Consider the following 24,652-nt stretch of genomic DNA (forward strand, 5'->3'; position numbering starts at 1 on the left):
AAACTTATGAAGCACACCTTGCTTAAATAAGTGCAGTCAGCCATTATTGTTCAACTGAAGGATCGTGTTTAAGGATACGGCTTCTGGTACTGAGGCCCTTCTGTTTATTTAATATGGCTACAAATCCAGAACACCGATCGGTGTAACATGTTTTCAACTGCATTTATTTGACTGAGGTGTACTAGATAAGCATGTGTACATACTGTGTGAAAATGACAGTATAGGATCATGTTAGCTCTGTTTCTTCCTCCATATGTCAACTTGGATAGAGAAGCATGTATTCATAACTTTTTTGCATTAAATCACTAACTCCACTCAACATATTCATGTAAAGTCGTATGTTCCCAGTCTAGTTGGCAAAAAGAATTCTTCTGACAACAATTATTTTTTAGAAAATGCGACAGATAATTTACATAAAAGCAACTGAGACGGCAACACCCAAAGGATATGCATGTTTTATTATGGCGGATATGTATAACGGCCAATTATACTACATATTACTTTTACAAATTGACATAGCTTTGTGTTAACTCAAAGACTCAAAGCAGACTCAAGCATTTTTGGAACCACTTGGAAGATGTTAACCCATAAAGAACAGCCCATGGTACCTACTGAAGCTTCTATTACAGACATTACACATCAGACCGAAAGCCTTCAACTAAATACTTTCTTACTGTTGTGTCCCTGTGGTTCTACAAAGACACTTCTATAATGGTCCACATCAACATCTCTTTACCCTGAACTAATGAATCAAATGTTTACAACAAATCCAACGAAAAAGACCCAAACCATCTAAATGTTTGTTCATTTTCAACTCAACTAGCTTGTTGGTGGCTCTGAACCAAATGAATATTATTAGCAAAATAATCTCCGTAATCACCTCGGCACTAGAGGGTTTGTGACTATGACTATTGTGTCTGAGCGACTACATTTATTTCATTGTTATTTTTTGTCCGCCTACAAATAGGACGTTTCACCCTTTTATGAAAATATCTGAGTTAAAACTTTAAAACTGAACGTATATGCGTCTATTTCCCAATGTATAATTTATTCTTTAGATTGATTCCAACTATATTTATTGCAAATAAGCGTTTTAGCACCGGGACTATCCCCCCAATCTGTAAGGAATAAATAAAATATCTGAAAAAGTGCATTTCTTGTTAACAAGACAGACAGATAACGTCAAACATAAGTTTGCAAAGCTCAAGTACATTACTGCCATTTTTGTATGCAGTAGATTTCACAGATGGACCCAGGTGTGTGAGGGATTATCTTAAGAGGGGTTCTTCTTCTTCACATAGTGCCGCAGGTACTGGATGGCCGACAGCGCGCTCACGTTTGCTAAAACAGCTGCACAACAAAAGTCCATTTGAAGAACTGGATTTCAATTTGCCATATTATACACGTTCTGTCACCGAGGACGTGGCTTCAAACTAAACATATTTATCCAACAATCAATAATCATAGTTATTTTTATCACGTTTTCGACACACAAATATTCATTATCAGATTTTAAATCCAGTGTTGCTGAACTGCGCAGAAAGGTTTGACGTCACATTTCAGGAATAAGCTGATTGAGGAAGATGTTTTCAGGGGTCCGTGATGTTTACATTCAAGACTCCGGGTTTTAGCTAACTTGGTCCATTTCTGACTAGCGCCGCACTATCACTGCATGGAGCATCCTACCTGCTTTCCAGGCGTCGGCACCATCTGGATCAGAAGATTTTAACACCCAGGAGGCAAAAGCGATGCAGACCAAACACATGTCTGACTGCTTCAGCGTGGAGAAGATGCCCTCTCGTCCTGCAAGAGACAAACGCACACAACAATGGGATTTGATTTCATCTGTAGTTGTGCTTTGTGTCTGCCTTGCTTCTTACACACAGCCGCATGAGAGCGCTCACACTTACTCGTCGTCCTGAAGGCTTCCCAAACGCTCTGCTGTGCGGCCAGTTCTCTAAACAGCTGAGAAGGAGCTGAAGAGACTGAAGGATCCGCACTCTTCTCGACCGGAACCGCCCAGGAGCCGGACGTCCCGCGCCAGCTGCCACCTTTGTCTGGAAAGCAAATCTTCCTCATCAAACTTTTCCAAACGTAAAATCCGTGCGACGCCGCCGCCCCGCAGTCGCTGTCGTGGACGAAAGCGCGAGACGAGACTCTGATGGGGGAGAAGTGGTCGTCGTCCTCCTCGCGGTCCGCACTCAAGAAAACCCAGGGAGGATTTGAGAATGTGAGTTCTCTTACGGTGGGACGGGAAGAGGAGAAAATGGGAATGGGTTTCTCATCGTGGAGGGAAAAGAAGGGCATTTCATCCCTGAATGTCCAAAGCGGAAAGTCCATCCCGGGAGAAACGGAGACGTCCCCTGGCTTGTAAGCGGGGACACAGCGGAAGTCGCTCTCTGTTTCATCCTCTCTGAAAGCGTCTAGAAACCCTTCAGGGAAGACGATTGCATAATGTCCATCCGTGAGAGGCGCAGGGATTGGTGCCAACAAGCTGCCGCTTGCTTTTAGAAGCCCTTCGGCCCCCAGGAACCGGCTGCTCTCGTCGTCACCAGGAAGCACCTGGGCAGGTAAGCGCTCTGCGTTGAGAGCTCGTACATTTTGCACGCTTCTGCTTTTTGTGATTCGTCTCGGGCGGGCGAGTCGGCGGGATGCGAACGCGTCCTCGTCCTCGTCCTCCGGACGCGTCCTTGCGACGTCCCCCGAAGGCACAAGTGTCGCGTTTCCCTCATTGCTTGTGGAGGTCTCCTCTTCCTGGCCCGCGCCGCTCGCGCTTCGTCCTTTGTCGCTTTTGGGCTCAGGACTGGGGTTCCCGCTGGAGTATTCCTCCTCAGCATCGGAGGTGGAAAAGTCCCAGCTCCAACGGTCCGGCTTGGATTCGTCAGGCTGCGTGAAATAGTCCGAGTCAGCAGTGCTGGACACGTCCGTCAGACGGCCATCACACGGACTGTGCTCCCGGGTGTCCTCCAGAGAGACCAGGTCCTCCACATGTGGCGTCCCCCTGGGAGGACCGCTTCCGCCCCCCCTCAGCTGCAAAATGTCGTTTATCGTCAACCTTTCCATTTCGTCCCAAAAGGCAGAGATGGCGTACACAGGCCGCTCGTGGCCCGCGGCCTCGGCGTACGTCTCAGGGCTGTCTGCCTCGCAGCAGCAGCGTGTGACCGTCAAGTCGGGAACGGAGAGAAGACGGTCCCCTGAAGGGCTGCCACACGCCGGAGGGCTAATTCCCCGTTTTGGGGGTCCACGTGTTTCCGAGGGTGTGTCTGCGTCAGCTGCCAATTTGTCAACAGCGGCAGATGGGAATGTCTGGGTGGCATCTGCCCTTTCGTGACCCTCCGAGTTGGCAGCTGTCACACTGGGAGAGAGAGTGGTATTGCGGGAAGGCACGTGGCCGCCCTGCGCGTCGTCGTCCGCGCCGCCATTCGCGCTGAGACGCAACAGATTTGGGTTTTCCGTCGGAGAGGAGGAGCTTTGCGAATGGCGTTGTTCCTCCAGCGACTCGGCGGCGGACACGAAGCTTTCAGAGTCGGAGCTGTGAGTGGAGGAGAAGTCGACGACGTCCTCGAACTCATCGGACGCCGCGCTCTCTCCGCTCGTCATTGGCTCGCCGACGCTGCGTTTGGGGGAAGGAGGTGTCACCAGCTCTTCTGACCAACCGTCTTCTGCCCTGGGGGTCAAAGGCATTTGTGATGCACCTGAAAGGATTCCCTCATGAGTGCTCTCAGGATCTTCTTCAGCCAAATCTTTCACCCGGGTTGGGTTTTCTGTTGTGACATCCTCTGGGTCAAATTCACAATGTTCTCCCATTATCTGTAACTCTAAGCCATCTTCGTGTGACCCGTCTTGTCCCGGCCTACACGTGTCCTTGCCCTTAAGATTTCGCTTTCGCCTTTGTCTTTTTCTTACAGGGACGGCACGCGGGCGCCGCGGCGCAGGGCTGACGTTCACCGTCACGAACCAGCGCTCTTTTTCTCCCCCCAAAGCGGCGCCAGTCACACCCTGCCGCGCGGCCCTGTCCGCCGCGTGCGATTCGTTCAAATCGACCGCTGCTCGGTCGCCAGGAAGCGGGTCACGTTTCACGTCGCCCTCCATCTGCACGTCTCCGTCTTCTCCCTTCAGCGCCGGGTCTTTGGCGAGGTGCTCCGCTCCTACAGACGGAGCGAGGCGCATTTCAGCTTTTGTTGCGAGGTCTCCTTCTCCTGTTGCAGCGCTCTGAATGTTAGGCCTTGACGTGTACTTTTCACAACCCGAGTAGTTCTTCTCCTCCAGGCAGCATCCCGCGGCGCTGCTTTCGACTCCGTCCCCGTTTGCAGCGGCGTTCGGCCCCTTTGGGCCCGCGCTGCAGACCGGACTTGAGTTTCCCGAATCCTCCAAATCAGTGAGGCTCGCGCTGTCGTGGCGGGCGAGAGGCGGTCGAGGCAGATCGCACTCCTCGCTCTCCTCATAGAAGACGGTCCAGTCACACTCCGCAATGTGCATGCTGTGATCTAAATCGTCCATTTTGACACATCGCATGCTCCTCAATCTGAAAGAAAAGAATATATATATATTGGTATTTTGCATGAGAAATATTGAAAGTTGCTTTATATAGTGTGTAGCAGTTCATCCTTTGTTTCACCGCAGACTTGTGGTTAAAGTTCCATCGACACGTTTGAGTTAAATATAGAGCGCTTTCATCTGCAGCTCAACATTGCTTGTAATCAGCCGTCATTAGGAACACAAACTGCTTAGTGTGAAGTAGTGCAAAGCAACGGTAGAATGTCGAGGGGGGGGGGGGACGCGATCAATAACAAGCCTTGGAAAACTCTGATCATATCACCTGATGTGAGATATTCAGATGTCCAATGTCAGGGCACAACATTCTGTATCATTTTAACAAACATACTTGGTGATGTTCGTTGATGCGTCATATCAGAGAAAACCATCGCTGAAATAAGTTTATAGAGCTGTTTTTCTTTATTTCTCAGAAGCGGAGTGTTGCCCCTCAAATACTCCACTTCAAAGTCAGCAAAGGTCTTGTCTATTACATTAGTATTACATTATCAACTCAACCAACACAAGCATAAACTACAATAAATTGTTGTTAATGTTTCTACAGCTGAAAGAAAACCTACCTTTAGTTTTGAATGACAGTGTCCCGTTTGAAAGTGTTTTCTCCCTGAAGGGACATTTCAGCTGTGATGTCTGTCCTTGTGCGCTATAAATAGAGCCGTATGTCCAGTCACATGTAGCTCCAAACTATTACCAGAGGTATGACATTTCACTACCTAAAAATACAAGCCATCATACAGTTAAGAGGGGAGAAAGAACCAATTCCATTGTTTACACAATAAAGGATAGATGGCACTTTCTTGATAAATCAGGGATAGGTTTTATATTTAGTGCATTAATTTAAAGCAGTCTGAGAGGTCATATAACTGCACAAAGATAAATAAATGGTAATGGAAAGGTGCTTTATTTCTCCAGATATTACAGACATCTTCATGGCATTAAAACTAGAATATGTACATCTTTACAAAAAACAATACATTTATTAAAAAAAGAATATGTACATGTCTTCAGCGTATAGCTGTCTGTACAACAGCAAACACATTATGGAAGGATGGCTGGTTTTATATCTTCATGTTGTTTTACACATACTGAAAGAGGAAATTACTTTTTACAGCCTTATTGTTGTCAAGGTATAAAACTACGTAAGTATATAGCACGCAGCAAATACAACTTGGACACTTATTTAAAAGTTGTTTACAGTAAATATAAAGGCCACTGGATATAATTCAAATACCTCACTTACACATCATAACTAAACGTTTCCTGGCTGCTTTTGAAGCTCATAATGGCACCGTAATCACAGTAATTGCACGCAGTAAAATACCTTTTCTTCAGACATTTGGCAAAGGTTATTAGTAGTCAAGACAATTTCAGTGCAACAATAATGCCATTTACACACAAACACAACTAAAAAATATCAATCACACTTGTTAGTCTGAAAATAAAAACGTGGTCCAACATTAGCTCATGAACTCTGACAAATAAAGTGCACAAGCATTCATTCAAATCTATTGGACTTTAAATCTACTTTATGGAGAAAACGGCCGCAGACCTTCCTGTGAAAACGTAATGACTTCACCTCTTTCATGTCTGACTGCCAGCTGCAGCTTGCGATGGATGATTTGTGCAATACATTCACCTTAGTTAAGAGTAAAATCTAAAAACAATCAATCATGCCTAAAGCACTCTCCCCAAATGATCCCAGCCCATCAGAGCAACTCTACCATTTGACACATCATTTATTCTTTTGGTCTGACTAATCAATAAAGCTCAATGCACTGTTACAAAATGTAAATAAATATCACACATCTAAATATCATCCTATTTAGAAAAAACAAGCTTCCATCGACTGTCACTGGGCTGTCACTTTGTCCCCCCCCAACCAGATCACTGCTCCCCACCTTGAGCTCAGTCACTATTCATGTTTGCATTAAAAGGGTTAGTAGGAAATATGCTGCCTTTACATGTTTCTGCAATGAATTGGAAGATAATTAGCACTCTCAGACTTGTAAAAAACATGGCTTTAGCTAAGCTTATCATTAGAGGGGGGGGGGGGGTGTAACCTCAATCTAAAGGCATGAACTTCGGATTCAAAGTTAATCAGTAAATGTGACACTTCACGGATCAGCAGGTGGATACTACAATATAACACTGATTGTTAGAGAAAAAGAAACAGCCCTCGTGACAACAGTGCAGCAAAAGCAGCTACACTTGAATATGGCATCCTACCTACAATGCAACAAACCTTCACATGACAAAGAGTAAATCCAACATCTTTCCTGAGCGTTCTCTTGTACCTGCACCGGCCCTCCTACACATTATAGACTTGGGTGGTGGATGTGGTGGATGTGGTGGGTACGGTGGCACTATTTAGTGTTGCAATGGGCCGCTCCCTTCTGACATATCGAGGCTTCCTCACTTCAAAGGAAACAAGACAAAAAAGAACATATAATCTTCTGCAAAAGAAGATCAAGAAGAGACATGCACTGGAATCACACTCTATAGCATGTTTGAGCCAACAGCCAGCAGGTTTTCTGCTCTTATGCACCTATTTTTGTGAATACAGGCCGGTCATTTCTACAACAGTCCTCAAGTATGTAACACTTCTACCAACGTTGCCCAATTCATTCATGTGATACTTTGACTGCTTTGCCTTGCATTACCAAATCTTACAACCAGCAAGGGGAGAGTCACAGTACAAAACAGGTAATGTAAGGCTAAGATAGGAAAGTGAACTTACCTGTCGAGGATGGGATCATGACAGCCTAGTAGGGAAAACAAAACCATTCATTTGAGACAAATACACAAAGAATGTTTTTGTGCCAAAATAAATAATTTAGTTTCTGAAAAGTACAATTTACTTACAGTCTCACTTGGTTGGAATATGAAGGCTGCAAATGCACAAAAGATTATAGTTATGTTTGGATTTATTTGACTGAATCCCTAAGGCTACAATGACATTGTGTCTCCATGCTCCCTTTCTACTCCCATCCTACATTACAAAAGGATTTGCTGGGTGTGGTGTATAATTACAGTGTGTCAGAGCTTTGAAGTGCTCACCCTTGTTGCGGCGGTAGAAAATACTCGGGAGTCGGTTGGAGCGTTTGAGGTAGAAAAAGGAGGCAACAGAGAGGATGAGGAACAGGCTGATCAACAGAGTTCCAAGAAGAAGAGACGCTGCCACACCCGGCCCTCCTGCTCAGGAACGCCGCAGAACAGAAAACAAAAAATACATTTTCTAATATTATAAACTCATAGAAACATTAAAGCCAAGACATAAGAAATTGTATCTATAATACAATTTGTAAATCAACTGATTTGGATTTGATATCTTACCAATTTTAGGAATGACAGTAGTTACGGTTGTGTTGTTTCTCCTCTCCCCTGTGTAGTCTAGGATAAACAAAGGGGGACAATTTACAAACTAAAAAATAGTAACATTCTTTTTTTTTATTGATTGATGTCGTTACTGTAGGTGCAGACTGTTCTGTTCTCCCAATCCACAGCTGTTGCGTCACAAAGTATGCAAACAGTGTTGCTGTTCTCAAGGAAACGCCAGACGCATCCTGAAGAAATCAAAGCAAGAACATATGCCACATTTCTTCCTTTAGACATCCAGATATGAACAAATTATTAAATCGCACACTGCGTGTTACATTCTATTCAAGGAAAGAAGTAGAACACTGAAATAAATATTCTTTTTACATTTTCTTATAACATTAACTGATTTATACACTATATTTACAGTTGAATAGAACCAACGTTTTAAGAGTAGTGAATACTTCGCAGTGTCCTTGCAAGTGTCTCCAATTCTTTCAGTATCAAATTCAAACGTTCTCTTCTTCCGAAATGCAGAGATATTAAACCTGATTCAGCACTACTGCAACATCTGCAAAGTACTTTAATACATCCATTGTGACAATAAAGGAACTTTGAATTAACCAATATATATTATATGTAATAAATTGAGCAATGGCCAAAGTATTATTTTGCTCTGGCTAATCTCTGATTGATGAAGACAAAATAATGATGTTAAAAAAGTCAAACGTCAGAGATACAAGGAATCATTCACATTACCGGGTTCACAGTGGGTGTCATTTGAACATGAGCTGTTCACTTTCTGTTTCTCGCCACAACACTCAAGGTAGTTCTGATGTAAAGCCTACAAACGAAACATCATTCAGTGGTATTCAAATGATCACAAACAAAGCACACGTTGGCAATTTTGCTCAGTAACATTTTACCTTAGTGACAGGTGTCTCAGGTCTGATAAGAATCACAGTTGCAGCAAAGACAAAAAGGAAGGACAGAGCCATATTCAACCCTTTAACAGAAAAAAAGACACCGACAAGAGTTAGACACACATCAATGACATTGACAAGGCACATTGTAGGCCAAACACACAATCATAATGCATTTCCTGTGACAGCTTGTGGCAAAGGAAAAGAGAAAATATTTCGTCATTTAAACTTTCCAGCATGACCAGATAACCTAAACATGAAAAAACGTTTAGTCAAAAAATACAGAAGGTGTAAAAAGGTAGCTGTCCCAAGCCTCTCAACTAAAATCCCTAATAATAAAAATGTAAAAAACGATTTGCGGCAGCTGAACTGTCGTGACTCGTTTGACAACCGTGTCGGCTCGCGCTCCTCGACGGCACTTTGCTGACACCTGCCTGCGCGCGCCACAGCTACACGGGGCGACGTCCCTGTGAACAATGCATTGTTTTCCACTCACGTACAAATCCACCACGACTGAAATCTAAACTGTCGCCTGTTTTGAGTGTCAACGCGAGGCCACCTGCCTCTGGTATATGGAAAAGTGCTAACGTTAGCGTTAGCTAGCTGAATCAGCGAGTTAGCACCTGTCACTGGGGGTGAAGTAAAGCCGCGTTTGTGTCAGCAGCCAAAGCCGTTTAAGAAACGATGTCAGCGTTATAAAGGAAGATTTGCTCATATGGTTAAACCTGTTCAACAATATTGGGTAACGTTACGTTAACAATCGCAGACGGAGCAGCTGCTCGTAACAAAAAAGTTAACTCACCAGCCGGAGCACCAAGCTTTGGCCAGACCAAACTCCGAGGTGTGGTAAAAACCAACCCACGTCAGGTCGAGTTCCGCCGCGGAGGTGTTATCAGGAAACTTACCTATAATTTTGGCAGATTTGTTATCAACGCGCCTCCGTAGTTCAGCCACAGAATGTGACACGGTGCGTTGCTCATAGCTACCTGCTTTCAAATCATTTAGCGTGGACACTTCCGGGCACACCTTTTCAAAAGAAAATCCTTAGATTCTCTTGTTCCTGTTTCATCAATTTTAGCCTACTGTACTTAGTACCATATATTAAATAAATAGAAAAGATAAGATACTGCTGCTGACAAGAATGACTGTATATATATATATATAGGTAACCTATTATATGATGTATAATACAACAATAAAACAAACAGCAAGACACCCTCCCTGAAACACATGTACCCCTTTGTCAAGCTACCAATTAAATCCAATTGCAGTCTGCATTACTATGCATGATGCTACATTTGTTTTCATTTTATTATAATTTAATCAAAAACAACTATTGAGTCCTGGCTTAGTTTATGTCCAATAAACACCCAGTGAGCACACAGTTTAGAGTGTAATACCAGATGAATTACCCAGCATTAAAACCTACATGTAATGAATAAAAGTCAGCTTATTATTGTCCTATTTCATCAGTGGTCCTGTATTGACATTTTTTTACGATGTGAACAATAGTGTTACTAATTAACTAACTAACCGATTGACTGACTGACTAAATAACTAACGTTAAATAACTTTAGATCTTAAGTGAAGCCGGCCGGACCTCGCGTGGAACTGGACCGTCACATGGCGGGAGATTCAAATCCTTTTCTGCCGGTTGTTTAATCTACGTCCTTTTAACGCCATTTAATCAACGGCCCCCATCAATACAAGGCTACAGATCAATAAGGTATGTGGAGATGTTCTAGCTCAGTGGTTTATCGTATCTTTCAATTGACTCCATGTTATTTTAAATCAGCGAGAGAAGCATTCTCTAGATTAGCGTTAGCTGCATTCTCTAGATTAGCCAACAATTTAATGTAACACTAATTTAACTCCCACAACTCCGACATTTCTGCCCGCAGGTGAATGAATGATGCCCGACGATATTGCCTGCTACAATTACTACTAACTTGTTGTTTTTACGAACAAGTAATCAAACAATGAATCATACGAGAAACATAAAAGAGATGCTGGGCATCCCAACCGGAAGCAGGTAAATTACCGTTAGCATCCGTTAGCTTGAATGTGCTAGTTAGCAATGACTCCCATTAGCTAACGTTATTAATGGAACTTCTCCCTCTACTGTGAATCCTTTTTAAATTAAGCTGCTATCAACAGTGCTCTGAAAAACTGTAATCAAGCCCTACATTTGTGGTACAATGTTTTACATCTGAATTCATGTGTTTACCTGATTTCTACATACACTTGTTATGTTTTGTTGCTCAAAGAAACTGTGTTTGTGCTTCATTTACCCCTCGCACCTCGTAGCGATAAAACCCTCCACAGAAATGGGGCAAACAGCGGCTACTGCAGCTTCACAGACTCACAGTTTCACTTTGGATCCCAGTTTTGGCCTGAAAACTCTCAAGGCCTTTCTCAAGACATGAGTTTGTCATCCAGGACCTCCCAACAAAGTTCACAAGAGGTGAGGTTTGTCAGCTTTACTTTACCATTTGGAGCTTTATTTTGAGTGCTCATATCTATGGAAAAACTGTTCTTGTTAGTAACGTTATACATGGTAACATTCAAGTGTTTTCCACATTATTATGACACTCTTTCGCCAAAGGGCCTGATGAGTGATGGCAGTGTAATTGGTTCTGTGACACATGTTCTCCTTTTGGTGGATAACACATAGCATAATATGTAAAACTTGACTCAATGCATATGACCATGAGTGTATGTAGTTTTGTCTATCATTTCTCAGATTATGTGAATAATACTTATGTCTAATCTCAACAGCTCTTAAACTCTTTTTATTTTTTTTTATTTAGGGAAGTGATCCAAAGTTTTTAAGCAATTATCACACTAAACCTTTCCTGTTTGGAGAATTAAAGGACAAGTGCAAAGCTTTTGGAATACTGGATAAATTTGAAGACGAGAAGAAAAGGGCAAAAGAGAAAACTGATAGGTTTGGCTTAAACATTCTCCTGACTTTGAATGTATACTTGTGCATTACATAAAAAGATAAAGTTGGGCTAATCACTCCTGACATTTTTATATCTGTCTTTTGCTTTTATCAGTGATGTGTTAGCCAAAGAGTGTATTCATTTTCGAGAAGCACTCAACAATGTAAGTGATAAGCATCTATTCTGTTGCTTTTTTGATTACAAATGATTGATGATGATTATTTTAGATTCATGAAAATACTGCGCTGTTTTTCAGATCCAACAACTGGTGGCTAGCACAGAGAGAAACACTGCTGTGTATCAACCGGTGCTTACAAAATTTGACAACTTTGTCTCAACATGTAAGTCTTTTAATCTAGTCAAATGTGTTTTTGTTGGAATGATTTAACTTTACCCTCTGCATTCTGAAGATCTAGATAAGTATGGAACAACATTTATTATTGCCTGTAGAGGATGCCGTTGTCACAATTTCTGAACATTGGATACCCATTATTTCCTTTAATTTTTTACATACGGTACTTTTTTTAATGTTATTGACCGTGACTCTTTATTTGTTATACAAGCAAATATCTATCTATCCATCTTTCTTTTTTTTTTGTTCATTCATCCTAGTGCAAAATCATTTTAGCAGTCTTCAGGGTGATATTTCCCTGCAGATTGAGACTTTATTCACTACGGTGAACTCTCAAAAAGAGATGATAACAGGATTGGAGGAGACTGCGCAAAAGGTGAATAGTATGTATCGTTTGGAAAGCATTGCTTTAGTTTCAGTCGGAAGAAAGTTGATTGTGATGGTTTGAACTTGTGTATTATTTTATCATTTTAGAATTGGGAGACCACAGCAGAACTCAGTTCAAATTTGCAAAGCTTGAAGAATAGTCTTCAAAGTCTGAGAGAGGAGCACGAGAGCGAACGAAACATGCTTGAACAGGTCCTGAAGCTGCTCAGCACATTAGTCTCAGAGCACTCAGCAAAACGCAGCCCAAAGAGAGTGACGGACAAGGCCATCCAGACGTCACCAGAGCTGCAGCAGCAGTCCTCCACCATCCTGCAAGAGAACAAGCTCGAAGGTACGCACTCTAGACGCATGTCACACAACACTGAACACAATAAGGCAGAAGTTCCCCATCAGGCCCCCAGATACACAGCCAAAAGGAAATACTCTCTTCGGAGCCATAAGAAACGCAAAAAGAGACCGTTGGTGCTCTCACAAAGGAGTAGGTGCACTAACACGAATGAAAACCGCGACCCTCTCAAGAGCTGCGACAGTCGAAAAAATGTCTCAACATCTTTCGATGAGCGGCAGGATCCGAGCGCGGTAACCAGCGCGGAGAGTGACAACCCAGACTGTCATCAACTTTCAAACTCGGAGATAGAATCCATAGCGGGGGGGTGTTTCATAACCCCTTTCAGCTGCTGGTCTCAGGACAGCAACAGCTCCGCGTGCCCTGCAGGTTTTGACCCAATTTTAGAGAAGATCTCATCGGAGTCCAAGAGAAGCATCCCAGTGACACCGGAAGGCCTCTGGCAGTTGTTTGATTTGGATTTTGATTGAGGCCTTTAGTGTGAACTGTCTGTATTCTTATGTTTAGAGTAATAGCCAGAAGTTTCGTTTGTGATTTTTAATGATAAGTTATGGCCTATTTTGGTTGTTGAGTCATTCAGTTCTTGTTATTGAGGTAATTTAAAAATACAAAACATTTAATAATATAATATTTTATATATTCTGTACTTGTACTATAGACATGAGGAAAAAACGTTGTGCTTGTTTTCAAATAAACACCCATGCTCCATAAATATTAAGGTGCATTTTTATTGGCAGAAAACATGTTATATTTTATAACAATTTAATGAATATTCAACTTTTAAATAGTCAATTTATCTTATTCTTTATACGTTTTTACCCTGCAGTAGATCATTCAAATATTTTACCAGCATCTTTGATTTGTATGAAAGTTTGTTTTAGCACTTGATTGTATTAGTTAAATTATTGTTGTTTTTCTACTATATGAAATATCAACAAATGCAGTGTTTGTTTTGAAAAGCTCAACAGTATCTTTGCGAAACATTTATGCCAATTCATTTAAGCAATCAACTAATTGTTGTCGCTCTATTCTAACTGGTGTAATGTCTAGTTAATGTCAAAAGAAATCATTTTATATGTTTATGTGTCACACGGTAACAGGATTCTCACGATCAATCACAGCAGATGTTTAAGATTTAAAATAGCCTGTTTTCAGCCATCGCAACAACGTGCAAAGCACTCACCGCAGATCCGCTTTCACGGAGGGCAGTAAAACCGTTACTTGAAAAAAAAAGAAAAAAGCCTTTGGCCCAGCAATAACTTCATTGATAATTAATGATTAATTTCCTTTGCTAATTCTCGTACATGTACGTTGACTTGATCTGACGGGTGTCACTGTTTAACCAGATCTGCACTTGGGGACATCAGTCCCCTTGGGTTCAGACTCGCCACCAAACACACGTCATAGTTGTCATGCATCAGAGCGTGTTGAGCCACCACAGTCCACCGGTTCTCCAATGGGTCCAGCTCCAAAATCTCCTTTGTTATGTCATCGTGACGATCTAAAGGTAGATGAACAGAATGGGCATTTTTAGTCGCTCGGAGTCATATTTTAAACTCAATTTATTGGATTCTATTATTAATTCATTACCTGCTCCCTTGTAGTACCCACACACGTAGATCTTGCCTCCCACCACCCCTGCGTTTGAGGCATTGGTGCGGAGTGAGAGCTGTGCAGACGGAAGCGGAGGTCCGTCCCTCCAATTGTCTCCGTCGGGGTTGTAGATCTCTACAGCATCGAGGCAGCGGCGTGATTGTCCACAATCCACACCCTCGCATCCAATACCCCCTGCAAAGAATATATATGAAATACTTTCACTTTTGAAGATAGAACATATAAATTACGTTTTAATAAAAATATTGACAGGGTCATCATGAAAATATATACGCGTGAAAAAAAACAAATATTACCCATCATAAAAATTTCGCCATTGAGGACGACAGCACTGCAGCGGTACTTTGAGTACTTCATTGGACTTAAATCTTTCCACTTATTTGTGTTGGGATTGTACTCCAGGAGGCGGTTACTAAGGCGGTCGGGCTCATCATCCATCCGGTATGACTGGATGGATGAAGGGGGGAGAGTGTGTCACAAAGCGGTGCAGTCAGAGAGGAGTCACACACACACACACACACACAAGCGTCTTTGGGTACCCAGAAAAGCAGTATAAAAAACTAAAGTATTATTATAATATGTGTTAGAAAAAGTCTGATTCTCTAGAACTCACAGTAATTGCTCAGAAAGCACATTTAAATACAGTACCAGTCAAAGGTTTGGCACATTTTCTCGTTCAATTCAATGAGAAAGTGTGTCCAGACCTTTGGCTGGTACCTTACGTTTTGACATCACCTGTGGGGTTCTACCACCCATAACATAAAGGCAATCCTTCAACTTGACCACGCTGTGATAGGCCAACGGTATCGGCAGGGGTGCAGCACTCCGCCAGGGTCCTCCTTGCAGAGACCACCGCTCCACACAGTTAGTGATGAGAAACTGGTTCTTCAGCTTCATCTGCCCGCCCAGCAGGTACAAAGCGTCCCCCAGTGACCCCAGAGCGTACGAATCACGGTATTCAGCCGACGTCAGGCACTCCCAGCTTCCTTGGGCCTCTACTTTGTACCTGGCAACCCAAGATACCCGAGGTCAGAGCCATGGCTGTGTCCGGGCGGATGCGTCGTTATCAAGTGTTCCACCCGACATCTTACCTGTAGATCTCAACGTTCCCGTCCTTCTGTCGGGCCATTCTCCGTTGCCCCGCCTCTCCTGCCACTATGATGTCATTTCTTTCCGTTACAACTCCAGCACACACGTACCCCAGAGCCTCTGCATAGCGAGGTGAAGTGATGTAGTAGATGCGGCCCGTGGACGGGGCATAGCAAAAGCTGCGCTCGGTATAGTTGCCGTATCTTGACCTGATCCCGCCACCGTCGTTTCCCACACAGAGCAGCAGATCCGTGGTCTCCATGCCGTACCGCAGCTTTAGTTTGCGCGGTGCGGCGGAGGGGTGCATCGCTGTGGCCTCCAAGGCTTGGTTGAGAATCTCTAGGCATTCAGCATCTGCCAGCAGGGCCGTGTTTCTCTTCATCGCCTCTCTCAAAACGTCGGCCCCTATCAGCGGCAGACGGACCTTCCTCAGGAGCTCTGGAAGGTGCAGAGCACGGACCTCTCGGCCCATCAGAGGACTGTGCTTGACCCAGCGTAGGACTACATCCAGGATGGTTTCTTCCTGTGAAACATTAAGGTCATCAGAGGCCAGGAGCTTCCCCAGCTGATGGGCCTCCAACTCCAGGACCTCCTCATTTTGGCCGACCTGAACAAAGTTCTGCCGCAGGAAGCGCTGAGCGTGGTCCGCCAGTTCCTCAGCGCCGAGGTCGCGGGCAAAGTAATACACACCGAGGCAGTTGGAGGCGTCCATGTTCTCGGTCATGTGCAGCTGGCAGCGAGCGAACACGTCGTCCATCTGCAGGAGAAACGCTGCGATGGAGATGCCCTGTACGTTGGCGTTGGTGAGAGGAAGATCAGAGCAGTACATGTAGTTCAAGAGAAGAGCCAGGCTGTCTGCAGGGGTGTCACGCAGGATTATTTCTCTGTTGTTGCACTCACGCAGGCCGCATGTAAACATCACACGGAAGTACGGGCTGAAGGCGGACAGAACCACCCGGTGACATGGGAAGCTGATGCCCTCGGCAACAAGCACCACGTCGGTCAGGTGCTCACCGTCCCTCATCTTCCTCAGCTGGTCGAGCAGCACCAGCCCATGTTTGGTCTTAAGATCCATTTTGCCACAATTTTTATTTTTAATTTTTAGACACACTGATGTATATTAAGTTACTCAGGAAGTTTAATGCATTCTGAAAAACTGGTGTAGAGGGTGTTTCTGTAAAAACAAAGAAAACACAAACAGATCAACTCTTTATTAATGCTAATCTTTGAATCCTGATGAAGATTTTCACCATAAAATAATATTTAAGTATTACAAATAAAATTAAGGGCTTCGCTAATTCCAAACCTGGAGACACATTTCTATGAACCACACACCCAAGCAGAATATCTAATTAGCTTTGGATATCACACATTCTAGCAAAAATCCGCGTTGATATTCTAATAAGTTCGTCAAATCCTCACCGTGGTCCCCAGCTTCTCTCTTCTGGTCTAAAAAGGAGGGAGAAGATCCAGGTCTTTCATGTGTTGTTGATGTTACTGAATGTGTCAGTCAGAGTCAGAAAGGGTCTCCGCTCTCGCAAAAGACAAAGATATGTACCCCCTCCACTGCTGTGGCCCTCTGAGCTGCCTCCCTAAAATAGACCATGTTACAGCACACGACAAGTAGGTCAGAAGGGTTTGAGTGGTCAAGAGAGAGTGTTGTTAAACCCAGATAGAGACAAATGTTGTGAATCATTCGGACATTCCGTATTTGACTCATTAGCTTTACGTTGCACTGTGCGATTAAAGTAATAATCTTTGTTTTCCTCGGTCACGTGCGTGCAGCTCTGGAATGACTGAAATGAAACATTGCTTCTAGCTCGGATTCAGATTTCATGACAGCACCCTCTTAAAGGCCCAGGATACTGTGCAGCAGCACGGTGGAAAAAAACACAACTCATCAATTAAGTTTGATGCATAAAAGCCAAATTCCTGATCCAGATTTTACTTTCCTGTTTCTGACCATTGTGTTGGATATTAACTGACTACTAAAAGGTTAATTTTTAAATATAAAGTATTTCGTTCAGAAGTACCTGTCATTGTGACTCACTTATGTGACCAATATAGAGTTTAAGGGGACATTTCATGGTTCATTAGCTTCACTTTTGCAAATGAATGGAAAAAAAGACTTGCAAGAAGAGGAAAATACCTGTCAAACATCCACTAAAATGCAATAAGTTAATATTTATTTTAAGAATATAATTACATCCTTTCGCTTATCCGGTCAGCCATCATTGTTATGAAGATGCCCCGCCCACGTCCTGACTATAATTAACTATTAGGCCCTATGATGGACGAATGCAGATCCAGCTTTTCCTCTCGACAGTTCAGTGAACCGTTGTAGTGATACAATTGGAATAAATCACCTTTAGCGCATATTAAAAGTAAAATTCTTCAAGTTGCACAGATATCGACAGATTCAGCTCAATGGATTCCACGCGCAGACCTGGGAAATACAGAGTGGAGCGGGAAGTGCTGGATGAGCAGAGACTGGAGGAGGTAACGCAGAGAAAAACACACTCTGACACCCTTCCTTCTCTTACTGAAACCCTTAAAGACTCCTTAAGGTAAGACACGTTGTGTGACACTGTCTTGGTTCTTCAATGTAAATGTGATTCAGGTCTGATCTTTTTGTCAACCAATGAAGTCAATTCATGCTTTAAGACAACAACGAATAAAAGACTCTGGTCACAGTGTTTCTTTCACATCTCTTGCAGATGTACAGCACCCAAACTGAAGCGAGGTGTGTTGAGCTGCCTGCCCGTGTTGTACTGGCTGCCCAAGTACTCGATCTGGGACTACGGCATGCCCGACCTCATCTCTGGCATCAGCGTGGGCATAATGCACCTGCCACAAGGTACGGAAATACTCACGCACTTATTTACCAGTAAAAATATTCATTTGTACCCTGAAACCGGCGTAACGGTACTTCTGTTTTTCACAGGTTTGGCTTACGCACTCCTGGCTTCTGTACCTCCTGTATTTGGCCTCTATACGTCCCTCTATCCACCGTTAATCTACTTATTTTTTGGAACATCACGCCATATCTCCATTGGTAAGTAGAGAGAGAGGGTGTAACTGTAGCCAGTGCATCCTCCGTAATGATGTGCTGCTCTCTTTCACCCTGCTCAGGTACATTTACCGTCCTCAGCATCATGGTGGGTAGTGTGACGGAAAGACTTGCTCCAGACACAAATTTCCTTATTAAAAACGGGACCAATAACACGGCAGAAGTGGACATAACTGCCAGGGACTTGTACAGGGTGCAGGTGGCGGCTGCTACCACTGTCCTAGGAGGACTGATTCAGGTCTGGAACCCGGCAGAACTCATAATGTTGTATTCTGTTGCAGCTGCCAAAACTCACTCCCGCACCTCTCTGTTTGCACAGGTGGTTCTGGGTTTGGTAAAGTTTGGATTTGTGGGGACATACTTGTCAGAACCTCTGGTGAGGGCTTACACAACAGCAGCTGCAGCCCATGCTGTTGTGGCACAACTCAAACACGTCTTTGGAGTTTCTCCAAGTCGGTCAAGCGGGCCCTTTTCACTGCTCTATGTGAGTACTTTCAAGAATTTGGTTCCGATTGCTGTATATTCGTTGATAGACCAGCACTGATGATGTCAGCATGTACAAAATAGTTAATTATTTTAATTTAACCTATATTTGTATAATAATAATAATACATTATTTCTATTACAAGACTATATAAATATGTAGTTACATAAGAACACTCATCATTTTGTTACTAAAATACAGAACCATAGAGAAACTAGATTGATGAAACATGAATTCTTGAGACTAAATATAATCCATATGAACCATTTTTTAATATGGTGTGTTGGTGCCTGATAATATTTCATTTAACAAATAATAAACAAGCCTAATTTTTCTGGCATTTCTCTTTCATTTAAATCATTATAAAGTCTTGGACCCACACACTCAACACAGTTGAGATTCTCTTAATGCAAGACAAAGTTATTTATATTTCCGAAAAATTATAAATAGTTAATTCAAGACACAAATAGGAAAAAGTCAATAAATAAATAGAAAGATTAGAAATTTAAAACAATCTCAACTTCAGCCTGAAAAGTTAAATATAACAATACAAGTTATAGTACAGTGCAATAAATCAATCATTTATTTAATAAATACCAGACGCTAAGAAAGGATTTTAAATAACTAGAGATCTAAATTGTGTGATTATTTGAATATAAGTGTGCATTATACATTTAGAAGAGATTAGTAGGTACGTAATCTGATCCTGAATTCTGACCTGAAATGACAAAACAAAAAAACAAAAACCATTGTGTGCAGCTCTCATATCTCCTGCTCTTCCTTCCTCCGTCTTCAGACTCTGAGGGATGTGTGCGTGCTGCTGCCACACACTCATCTTCCCACGCTGTGTGTCAGCGCCGTGTCCACGCTGTTTCTAGTCTCTGCCAAGGAGCTCAACTCCTTCCTGAGTCCCAAGTTGCCGGTGCCCATCCCGATGGAGCTCATCACAGTCAGTTGATAGAAGGACGCGCTCTGTGGCCCCTCTTTACGTTTTCACCTCTGTGTTCTGCGCTGCTGCTGATGTCGCAACGTCGAGAAAAAAAGAAAAGCCGACGATGCGGAGCCAAGCAGCTGAATCAGCAGCGGCCTCTCTCCCTTTCTGCAGTTCACAGCAAAAAGGAGATATTCTTGGCTAATAATTAGGTCCACATCTTGCATATGATTCACCGCATGTGTAATTATTGAAGGTCTGCCATGTCATGTCAAAATTAACCTTGTTTTGTGTCTGTGTTTGTAATGTGTGTTGCTTTAGATTGTGGCAGGGACACTAATATCAACCTATACCTACTTGAACCCCAACTTCACTATTTCAGTTGTTGGCGAAATTCCTAATGGGTAAGCATCGTTATTTGTTGAGTCATAGTCCCAGATTATCTATTACTAACTCGTTTCCTTCTCCTCTACATTTGCACCAGTCTAAGTTATCCCAGTGTACCGGATACAAGTATTTTCAAAAATGTTATCGGCGACGCTTTTGCATTGGCAATGGTTGGATACGCCATATCAATCTCACTAGGAAAAACATTTGCACTGAAACATGGCTACAATGTGGACAGTAACCAGGTAAACCACAACCCTCATTGAAGTCCTTTTGAATTCTGCAGACTCAGTACCTTCATCACACCCTCCTCTTCTTCCTCTTCTTCCTCCTCAGGAGCTGGTGGCGCTGGGTCTCAGCAACGCGGTGGGAGGCTTCTTCCAGTGCTTCTCTGTCTGCTCCTCCATGTCCAGAAGTCTCATCCAAGAGACCACCGGAGGAAAAACACAAGTGAGTGAGCAGCAGGAGTAAAAACATGACATCAGCATGCAGGCCCGGCCCTTCCTATAGGCGACCACCAGCGGACCTTATGGTCACACTCAAGATCCAGCTAACGTAAAATCAACGACGAAGAGGAGGAGCGGAAAGCCAAGACCAGGCCATATATAACCTTTTGCATTTGATGAAATTTTAGTCGGGCCTGTCAGCATGGCCTCACACCTTCTGTGAACATACAGTAGTTATACTCCAAATGTATAATGACCCATTTAAGGACGATCGACTTACAAAGAAATGATGCAGAAGAAAACATCATCACAATGTTTTAAAGAATTATGTGAGATTTCCGAACTGATGCTACTAGAACATGTATTGTAGCTGTGACAATGTATTATGCAGTAACAAAATCTTACAATAATTATTAAAAGTTGTTGGATTAGTACTAAACATTGATTCCATGTGCAGATGGCCGGAGTGGCCTCGGCTCTCATCGTGTTGGTGACCATACTGAAACTTGGACCTCTGTTCCAGCAGCTGCCGACGGTTCAGTTCCTCTTTTACTCATGTTTTCTGTACATTTGCAGTAAATCATATTTTATTGTATTTTGTGTAATGTAATGGATTCATTCACACTCCCGTGCACACATCTGAACCTGGTTTCAGGCCGTCCTCGCAGTGATCGTCTTAGTAAATCTTAAGGGGATGTTCAAGCAGTACTCTGACATTGTCACACTGTGGAAGCGCAGCAAGATCGATCTGGTGAGAAATTTATTACCAATAAAAAAACAACAGCTTCAAAGCACCAACTGCGACAGAATTTGCTTTGTTGTGAATCTGTGAAATGGCATCATTACGCTTTTATAATTACACTAAGGAATGCACGATGTCATGCTGCATCCCCCCAGGTAGTGTGGTTGGTCACCTGGGTGTCAACCCTGCTCCTCAATCTGGACCTGGGTCTGGCAGCATCAATCATCTTTGCTCTGATGACTGTCATCTTCAGAACTCAGATGTAAGACTTCGTGGCAACACGACATTGTATATTTCAGTATCGCAGTCATACTGGGTTTGGGTCGTGTGTGAGGGGGGGGGGGGGGGGAAGACAGATTAGACAACATACTGTATAAAACATATACTAATGTTGACTTAATTCCATTCAGGCCAACATACTCTGTTCTGGGAAATGTTCCAGGTACAGAACTATACGTAGATATGGAGACCCACAGAGAGGTGAGACCGAAATAAAGGAAAATCCTACATTCTCGCTTTGCAAAAAAAAAAACGAATGTCTTTTTGTTATTTGGCAGGCAAGAGAAATTCCAGGTGTTACTATATTTCGCTCCTCTGCTACGGTATATTTTGCCAATGCTGATCTCTACCTCGACGCCCTGAAAGAAAAGGTTTGTTTCTCCTTCGTAGTAACACCGTATAATATGTATTAATAATACAAACATTCCAAAATCCAAAAACATTACATTTACTATCATATGTGATCAAGAAAACCATAAAACCCCACATTTGAAAACTCTTAAGGGAAAGTTTGTACGAAAGCAACGATTGCTTGTGTTTGTTTCCTGTTGTTCTTGAATAAGACGTTTCACTGTTTCAGAGTGGGCTGGACATCAGTAAAATGATCATCTATAAGAAGAGGCAGGAAGCCAAACAGAGACGTAGAGAAAAGCGAGCTGAGAGACGAGAGAAAAGGCGAGCCAAGAAAGAGGTCTGTATCCTACAAACATTCATTGAAAATGTATAAAAACATTAGACACCATCTCTACCGGACCCTCTTTGGTGGGGAGACATCCACACACTGATAGATGAGCACCAGTACAGAGGTTTGAATCCTTTGTTTCCCTCTGGAGAGACGGGCACAGGTGTTCTCCTCCGTGGAGGAGGAGGCGGGCCGCGCCGAAAGGGAGAACGGCACGGTGTTCGTCGTCCCGGTTACGCCTCAAACAGCGGACGGCCCCGGCAGGTGGGAGTACCTGAAGGGAGCGGAACCAGACGGCACCAGCTTGGGGTGGATGTCCGAGCTGCAGGACGGAGACACCACCACCCTGGGCTCCAGCAGCGAGGACACGCTGAGCCGCGACCTGGAGCGCGTCTCCCTCGGCTCACTGGGCAAGTGGACCTGGGACATTCACTCCATCATCATTGACCTCTCCACGGCCAACTTCATCGACACGGTGGCTATCAAGACCATGAAAAATGTGAGTGCAGCAGGGATGAATATCCTCAGCCAAGAAGCTTTTCAGCACGTTTTCCCTTTTATTAAAAGGAACTTTCAGGTCGTCTAGGCGTCAAAATTTGAGAAGCTTAAAAGTGAATGTCAGAGAAAGTTCGTGTTTATTTGGATTGATATATTTAACATAAAAAAACCACAATGAAGTAAAAGATTCCTATTTTTCACATGAGAAAGGGAAAGATGACTCGTCTTCATCACAGAGAGAAGGTTTTGGTTTAATTTACTCTTGGCAAGTTCTAATGCCACTGAAATGGTCATTTATTACCTTTTAGTTACACATTGAAGCTAATTTAACCTTGATGATTGACAGATATAGATGGATCGATTATTAGTCCGATTAAAGACTTCTTTAAAAGATTCACTTGTTAAGGGGGAGGATGGATAATCTGTAACCACATTATCGACAGATCTTCCAGGACTTCAGTGAGATCGACGTGGATGTGTACATGGCTGGTTGTCAATGTGAGTCCATCATTTATTCTCTCCCTTGACTTCATTGGAAGGCTGATTGCGGTTCGCCTTTAAACCCCGTTGTCCCTCTGAAGCCTGCGTGGTGGAGCAGTTGCAGGTGGGGGACTTCTTCTCCGAGTCGGTTACCAAGAGGCATCTTTTTGCCTCCGTTCACGACGCTGTGCTCTACTGTGTGGATCAGCGTGGATCAACGTCGCTGCCCGGACACGAGCCTTCAGGGGTGAGTGCGTGGGACGCTTCGATGCTCTTTGTTGAACTAACGTTACTTTGAATCATTTCGTGTAACGTTTTGATTTCAGGACACACACGACGGCACAAAGCTTTAAAGACTTCGACCAAACCGGAAGTCCAGCAATGAAGGTGGAAAGACTCTCTCATCTCAACATTGACTGGGGAAATATAAGGAACCTTTCTAATATTTTATTTGTAAATGAATAAACCCCAGAAGAGATGCTTCGATCACAGTACCTGCATTTTTGGACTCTTATACACGCCGAGACCCGAGCCAGGATTTTAGACAAGATGATTGATTACTTTTATTTATCTTATCTTTGAAAAAGGAAGACATAAGTTTAATATATCTTTATTCAAAGTGGGAGGACAATAAAGGGCCTTTTTAGAGAAAATTACAGGTAATAAAATGAAACCCCTCAACAATAGCTTTCAAGAAGAATCTGTTAGAAAATAATTCAAGGAACAAATACAAGACAACATGCATCACACAGACAGTGTGAGGCTTTTTTGGTCGTGGCGGCATTAACAAGGTCGGACATTGAAATGTTTGCAGTGGCCATTTCAATTTTTAAGTGCAATTTCTGCTCATAGCAACAACAAAAAGACTGTGAAGCTAACGCATGCGAAGAGATATCTTTAGTCTCAACTGTTCTAGTGCAACATTACTAAAGTCTCTAGTGCAACATTGGAAAATAATAAGAGATTACAAAATAAAACTATAACAATAGGTATGCATTGATTTTACTTTTTCAGTCCCAATACTGATACCAGTGTTTTAGTGTGAAGTTGTTTGTCTCACACACAGCCTTCAATGTGTGAAGCAACATCCCAAACATTGCTTTCCCTAACTTTGATGAACAACATGGA

At 43.0% G+C, this 24,652-nt stretch overlaps 5 protein-coding genes across 11 annotated transcripts; 2 read left to right on the top strand and 3 right to left on the bottom strand.

The window, feature by feature from the left end:
- Window positions 1-112: 112 nt before the first annotated feature.
- On the bottom strand, window positions 113-5,359 carry LOC119229557 (PPARGC1 and ESRR induced regulator, muscle 1). 2 transcript variants are annotated; one of them, XM_037490043.2, is made up of 4 exons: window positions 5,115-5,359; window positions 1,911-4,525; window positions 1,687-1,803; window positions 113-1,350 (listed from the first exon to the last, which is right to left on the bottom strand). In XM_037490043.2, the coding sequence occupies exons 2-4, from the start codon at window positions 4,513-4,515 to the stop codon at window positions 1,274-1,276; spliced, it is 2,799 nt and encodes a 932-aa protein (XP_037345940.2). In that variant the 5' UTR covers window positions 4,516-4,525; window positions 5,115-5,359; the 3' UTR covers window positions 113-1,273. The 2 variants fall into 2 exon arrangements, with proteins under 2 accessions (XP_037345940.2, XP_062419719.1); XM_062563735.1 differs by lacking the exon at window positions 5,115-5,359 and having other exon boundaries at window positions 1,911-4,680.
- Window positions 5,360-6,091: 732 nt separating this feature from the next.
- On the bottom strand, window positions 6,092-9,820 carry c8h1orf159 (chromosome 8 C1orf159 homolog). 4 transcript variants are annotated; one of them, XM_062563738.1, is made up of 10 exons: window positions 9,779-9,796; window positions 9,595-9,697; window positions 8,796-8,875; window positions 8,629-8,713; window positions 8,022-8,117; window positions 7,888-7,944; window positions 7,612-7,746; window positions 7,417-7,442; window positions 7,292-7,316; window positions 6,092-6,969 (listed from the first exon to the last, which is right to left on the bottom strand). In XM_062563738.1, the coding sequence occupies exons 3-10, from the start codon at window positions 8,865-8,867 to the stop codon at window positions 6,863-6,865; spliced, it is 603 nt and encodes a 200-aa protein (XP_062419722.1). In that variant the 5' UTR covers window positions 8,868-8,875; window positions 9,595-9,697; window positions 9,779-9,796; the 3' UTR covers window positions 6,092-6,862. The 4 variants fall into 4 exon arrangements, with proteins under 4 accessions (XP_062419722.1, XP_062419721.1, XP_037345941.1 ...); XM_062563737.1 differs by having other exon boundaries at window positions 9,595-9,820; XM_037490044.2 differs by lacking the exon at window positions 9,595-9,697 and having other exon boundaries at window positions 9,698-9,819.
- Window positions 9,821-10,593: 773 nt separating this feature from the next.
- On the top strand, window positions 10,594-13,292 carry LOC119194285 (interactor of HORMAD1 protein 1). Its single transcript, XM_062563927.1, has 8 exons — window positions 10,594-10,824; window positions 11,100-11,256; window positions 11,603-11,739; window positions 11,852-11,900; window positions 11,994-12,078; window positions 12,350-12,465; window positions 12,564-12,807; window positions 13,192-13,292. The coding sequence occupies exons 1-8, from the start codon at window positions 10,772-10,774 to the stop codon at window positions 13,290-13,292; spliced, it is 942 nt and encodes a 313-aa protein (XP_062419911.1). The 5' UTR covers window positions 10,594-10,771.
- Window positions 13,293-13,526: 234 nt separating this feature from the next.
- kbtbd12 (kelch repeat and BTB (POZ) domain containing 12) lies at window positions 13,527-17,103 on the bottom strand. The gene is made up of 6 exons (XM_037448501.2): window positions 16,948-17,103; window positions 15,528-16,699; window positions 15,172-15,442; window positions 14,733-14,883; window positions 14,413-14,610; window positions 13,527-14,323 (listed from the first exon to the last, which is right to left on the bottom strand). The coding sequence occupies exons 2-6, from the start codon at window positions 16,598-16,600 to the stop codon at window positions 14,154-14,156; spliced, it is 1,863 nt and encodes a 620-aa protein (XP_037304398.2). The 5' UTR covers window positions 16,601-16,699; window positions 16,948-17,103; the 3' UTR covers window positions 13,527-14,153.
- An 849-nt stretch (window positions 17,104-17,952) lies between these two features.
- Window positions 17,953-24,635, top strand: slc26a6l (solute carrier family 26 member 6, like). Of its 3 annotated transcripts, XM_062564181.1 has the most exons (19): window positions 17,953-18,092; window positions 18,243-18,382; window positions 18,470-18,580; window positions 18,658-18,833; window positions 18,915-19,079; window positions 19,876-20,028; window positions 20,332-20,414; window positions 20,495-20,642; window positions 20,734-20,847; window positions 21,301-21,378; window positions 21,499-21,594; window positions 21,741-21,847; window positions 21,996-22,065; window positions 22,143-22,235; window positions 22,445-22,585; window positions 22,698-23,045; window positions 23,488-23,542; window positions 23,626-23,771; window positions 23,851-24,635. In XM_062564181.1, the coding sequence occupies exons 1-19, from the start codon at window positions 17,953-17,955 to the stop codon at window positions 23,875-23,877; spliced, it is 2,391 nt and encodes a 796-aa protein (XP_062420165.1). In that variant the 3' UTR covers window positions 23,878-24,635. The 3 variants fall into 3 exon arrangements, with proteins under 3 accessions (XP_062420165.1, XP_062420163.1, XP_062420164.1); XM_062564179.1 differs by having other exon boundaries at window positions 23,626-24,635; XM_062564180.1 differs by having other exon boundaries at window positions 22,445-22,555; window positions 23,626-24,635.
- The last annotated feature ends 17 nt before the right edge of the window (window positions 24,636-24,652 follow it).

This window comes from Pungitius pungitius, chromosome 8 (genome assembly GCF_949316345.1).
Source record: "Pungitius pungitius chromosome 8, fPunPun2.1, whole genome shotgun sequence".
Taxonomy (NCBI): Eukaryota; Metazoa; Chordata; class Actinopteri; order Perciformes; family Gasterosteidae; genus Pungitius; species Pungitius pungitius.

Excerpts from the sequence above, each read along its gene's own strand:
- LOC119229557 (XM_062563735.1), bottom strand. The coding sequence starts at position 4,563 with ATGCAAAATACCAATATATATATATTCTTTTCTTTCAGATTGAGGAGC. Across the intron at positions 1,804-1,910 it reads GGAAGCCTTCAGGACGACGA|GACGAGAGGGCATCTTCTCC; the intron begins GTAAGTGTGAGC and ends TGTCTCTTGCAG. Across the intron at positions 1,351-1,686 it reads TGCCGACGCCTGGAAAGCAG|CTGTTTTAGCAAACGTGAGC; the intron begins GTAGGATGCTCC and ends TTTGTTGTGCAG.
- c8h1orf159 (XM_062563736.1), bottom strand. The coding sequence starts at position 8,939 with ATGTGCCTTGTCAATGTCATTGATGTGTGTCTAACTCTTGTCGGTGTC. Across the intron at positions 8,118-8,628 it reads TGACACCCACTGTGAACCCG|GATGCGTCTGGCGTTTCCTT; the intron begins GTAATGTGAATG and ends TGATTTCTTCAG. Across the intron at positions 7,945-8,021 it reads CAGAACAGTCTGCACCTACA|ACTACACAGGGGAGAGGAGA; the intron begins GTAACGACATCA and ends TGTTTATCCTAG.
- LOC119194285 (XM_062563927.1), top strand. The coding sequence starts at position 10,772 with ATGAATCATACGAGAAACATAAAAGAGATGCTGGGCATCCCAACCGGA. Across the intron at positions 10,825-11,099 it reads GGCATCCCAACCGGAAGCAG|CGATAAAACCCTCCACAGAA; the intron begins GTAAATTACCGT and ends CGCACCTCGTAG. Across the intron at positions 11,901-11,993 it reads TTCGAGAAGCACTCAACAAT|ATCCAACAACTGGTGGCTAG; the intron begins GTAAGTGATAAG and ends GCTGTTTTTCAG.
- kbtbd12 (XM_037448501.2), bottom strand. The coding sequence starts at position 16,600 with ATGGATCTTAAGACCAAACATGGGCTGGTGCTGCTCGACCAGCTGAGG. Across the intron at positions 15,443-15,527 it reads GGGAACGTTGAGATCTACAG|GTACAAAGTAGAGGCCCAAG; the intron begins GTAAGATGTCGG and ends TTGGGTTGCCAG. Across the intron at positions 14,884-15,171 it reads TGGGTGGTAGAACCCCACAG|TCATACCGGATGGATGATGA; the intron begins GTGATGTCAAAA and ends TCATCCATCCAG.
- slc26a6l (XM_062564179.1), top strand. The coding sequence starts at position 17,953 with ATGGATTCCACGCGCAGACCTGGGAAATACAGAGTGGAGCGGGAAGTG. Across the intron at positions 20,415-20,494 it reads GTTGGCGAAATTCCTAATGG|TCTAAGTTATCCCAGTGTAC; the intron begins GTAAGCATCGTT and ends CATTTGCACCAG. Across the intron at positions 20,848-21,300 it reads CCACCGGAGGAAAAACACAA|ATGGCCGGAGTGGCCTCGGC; the intron begins GTGAGTGAGCAG and ends TTCCATGTGCAG.